At 38.0% G+C, this 3770-nt stretch overlaps 1 protein-coding gene across 1 annotated transcript in view; it reads left to right on the top strand.

The window, feature by feature from the left end:
* The first annotated feature begins 1007 nt into the window (after positions 1–1007).
* The window catches only part of LOC102206412 (uncharacterized), a 5271-nt gene continuing 2508 nt past the window's right edge, over positions 1008–3770 (top strand). The window contains exons 1-3 of the mRNA XM_005744827.1: positions 1008–1042; positions 1406–2668; positions 2795–3044. Of these exons, the coding sequence (XP_005744884.1) occupies positions 1008–1042; positions 1406–2668; positions 2795–3044 (1548 nt within the window). The remainder of the gene's footprint in view (positions 1043–1405; positions 2669–2794; positions 3045–3770) is intronic.

Below are 3770 nucleotides of genomic sequence, written 5' to 3'. Positions count from 1 at the left end.
ATTACTGACCTCTGTCATCATTTTAGGTGGGGGAACTTGCACAATCGGTGGCTGACTAAATACTTTTTTGCCCCACTGTAGCTGGGAGCTCGAGGATCACTGGAGCCGCCGAGAACGGCAAACTCCTGGCACATCGTTTTCAGATCACCGCGGTCTTTTGCTACTCAGGTTAAACGTAATATATAAGTCACTTAGATAACCTAAAAATGTTATTGTTTGTCTTTTTTCAGTGTTTTATTTGTTTGTGAGTAAATTGGTTTGGCTGGGATTAAAGTTGTTAGATTATATTAGATAAAATTAAACTTTATTAATCCCCCGGGTGGGTTCCTCCTTGGTTTTCACACAGCTGAATAAACGTCAAACAGAAAACTGATTAAACAAAAGTATGAGATGGTCGAGAATTTACACCAGTGTCCTGTTATATTTTAGATAGCAAGGAAGAGACAGCTGAGTTTATTAAACTCCACCGAGACAGCGGTGACGCAAAATCTGAAGGCTAAACTGTCCAATTTCACAGCCGTTTACTTCCAGCCTACCCGACCTTCTGAGGACCCGGCCTTCATTCGCCGGGTCCTCAGGAGGATGAATTTGGACACGACTACTATACTTCGCTGCTGATAATCGAAGCACCTCTCTCCATGGTGGCTGGAGTAGAAAGGAATAGAATCGGCCACACTTCAAACAGGGCCGCTAAAGTATTGTGGCGAGCTCAGACAAGGAGGAGACTTCTGTTTTGACTTGCTATGCCTGCTTAAGCAGTGACGCTAAGCTCATGCAGGCATGTGGCAGATTTAGGGAGTTTGACTTGCTTTTGTTTTCTGTTTTAATTGATTGAGTGTGCATTTCAAATCACACATTTATATCACTTGATCATATTCATTTAACTGTGGGAAACAAAAATCATCGTCCTCTTGTGCATTAATCATGTACATATTAATCATAAGTCAACACAGCTGAATTAAATCTGGAAAATTAGACAAGAACGGGAAAACAAAATTATACATAAGATGCAAAAGACAAATATCTACCAAAATAACAGGCTGTGAGTAACTTGTGAGAAACTGAAACAGGGAAATGTAAACATTTAAATTACATATAAGGAGGACCAGCTCTATTTTGATGCAAATATTTGTATGGATATGAAGATGTGAAAACCGTGTTCTGGTTATATGAGAGTGCAATAAAATCATTTAATCAATTAATAATCATTATCTTAATAGTGGACAAAGTAATTGTGCATCCCTCATTCTGAAAGAAAAACATTTTCTTTAAGAAAACAATGACACAACTCTTTTTAAGTGACCCCAAAATTTTGAAAAAGAAATTTTGTAAGTTTGACTGCATTTCATTTCATGTGATTGCAATATGTGGACTGAGAAAATATAAACTTTTTTTTTTTTTACAGGAACTGTAACAGCTCACCAAAATATAACAACATCATCTCCAACAGTTATAGCATCTCTGTAGGACCTCCTGTTCTCTACCAGCTGAGACCAAACAAAGGGGTGCCTAGAACTCCGACCAGAATAACTGTTGGAGAAAAAAATCCAGACAAGGCAAATAAAACAATCTTACTTGTTGGTGAAACAGGAGCAGGAAAATCTACTCTGATCAACACTCTGATCAACTACACCATTGGAGTGAAGTGGGAGGATAAAGTCTGGTTTCAGATCGTAGAGGAGGAGAAGAAAACTCAGACAGAAAGTCAGACATCAGATGTGATTGTGTACGAGATCTTTGGTTTTGAAGATGAAACCCTTCCCTACTCTCTGACCATCATCGATACTCCTGGATATGGAAACACCAAAGGGACTGAACATGATGACATCATCAGTGAAAGATTATTGGACTTGTTTCAATCAGAGGATGGAGTTCATGAAGTTCATGCAGTGGGTCTGGTGATGAAAGCAACGGATAATCGAATGAGTGACCGACCAATATATGTGTTTGATTCAGTGATGTCTCTGCTTGAAAAAGACCTGGAGAAAAATATCGTAGCTCTCATCACACACTCAAATGGAAGAAGACCAAAAAGTTCTCTTCAAGCTCTTGAAGATTCAAACATTAAATGTGCCAGAAATGAGAAGAATCAGCCCCTTTACTTCCTGTTTGATAACTGCCAGCATGAAGACCGAACAGAGGAAGAAGAATTTCTGACAACTGCATATAAAAAATCAGAGAGAGGAATAAGAGAGTTCACAATGTTTCTTGAAAAGACTTCACCTCAAATATTGCAGAAAACTGTGGAAGTTTTGAATGAACGAATCAGACTGGCATCCTGCATTCAAAACCTGCAAGAGAAAATCAGACAGGGTAAAGTGACACAGACAAAGATCAGATCGATTCAAGAAGCTCTGAAGAAACACGACGAAGAGATAAAGAAGAATGAGAAGTTCAATATCGAAGTTACTGAGAATTACAAAGAGAGATCACCTATAGATTGTTCAAAGTGGTGGATTTTTGAGAGAGCTGTCTGCTGCACTGTCTGTGAGGTGAATTGTTGCTACAGCAAAGCAATCTGGAGTCATGAAAACTGTGAGGTCATGAAAGATGGCCGCTGCACTGTTTGCCTCAATAGATGTCCTGCATCAAAACATGAGAAACAAAAGTGGGCGTATGTGGACAAAACAAGGAAATTTCAGAAAACTGATACTGAAATGAAAGAGAAGTATGAAAGTAATAAATCAGAAAGTGAAAAAAAAAAGGTTCTTTTGGAAAATGTTGAAAAGGAAATTAACCAATTGACAGCAGAGAAGTTAAAGTTACTGGATGAGTCCTACCAACATCTTGTCAGACTGGAGCAGATTGCTCTGAAAGCTGATTCAGCGTCCACTATTGTCCACTTGGACTTCCTGATTGAGGAGATGAAGGAGAAAGGAGACACAGAGAAGGTCCAGAAACTGGAAGAGATGAGAAGCAGAGTGGGTGAAGAGACTAAAGCTGCTCTACAGTACATGTGTGCAAAACTAACAGTAGCTGAGAATGTAGCTAAAGATCAAGAAGAGGAACAGCACAGCTATGATATGTCTGCAGGAAACCCGGATGTACATTTGGTTTCTATCCCAAAAAATTGATTTTCTTCATCTGGATGTAGCGTTTTCAATGGGAGAAACCTTTCATCACTAATCCAAGTGACTTCCTTAGACTCAGCTGACTGCAGGTTTCCCCAATCTTATAAACAGTACCTTTGCAAAATGACTAAAACTAGCACCACTGATTAACATGAGGTCAGTTTCATGATCATTAATATGCAGATTGCAATGACCATTGATCAACGTCCATGAGTACCATTCATACAGAGTTGGGGAATGGCTGCAATCACAGCATTGTAAATGGTGAAAGATTTGTGTTTGATTATGAGACAACTGGTAAAATAAAAAAAAGCTTTTAATTCTTCGTAATATATTTGGGTTTGGATTCCTGTTGATTTTTTTTCCTGTTAATTTATTGTTTGAAAGATTGATTTAGTTGGTTGAATTTAGGATGTGTGCTTGATGTTGATGTATACTTTTGCAGTAGTTTAATATTGAGTTTTATTTCTTGAAATATCATTGAGATTTTGACTTTTTTTCCTCTTTTCTTTTACTTTATGTTTCTGCTAATAAATTTCTGTTTTGTGATCCTCTGCCATGTTTTATCTTCTCATTATTATTCTAATATACAGTGTGGGCCATTTATATGGATACACCGTAATAACATGGGAATGGTTGGTGATATTAAAGTCCTGTTTGTGGCACATTCGTATATGTGAGGGGGCAAACTCCTCAAGA

This window comes from Pundamilia nyererei, unplaced genomic scaffold, assembly GCF_000239375.1.
Source record: "Pundamilia nyererei isolate P.nyererei 1_Seehausen unplaced genomic scaffold, PunNye1.0 scaffold00149, whole genome shotgun sequence".
In the NCBI taxonomy this organism is placed as follows: domain Eukaryota; kingdom Metazoa; phylum Chordata; class Actinopteri; order Cichliformes; family Cichlidae; genus Pundamilia; species Pundamilia nyererei.
The sequence above is the reverse complement of the archived record's forward strand: the minus strand, read 5'-3'. Positions and strand labels throughout refer to the sequence as shown.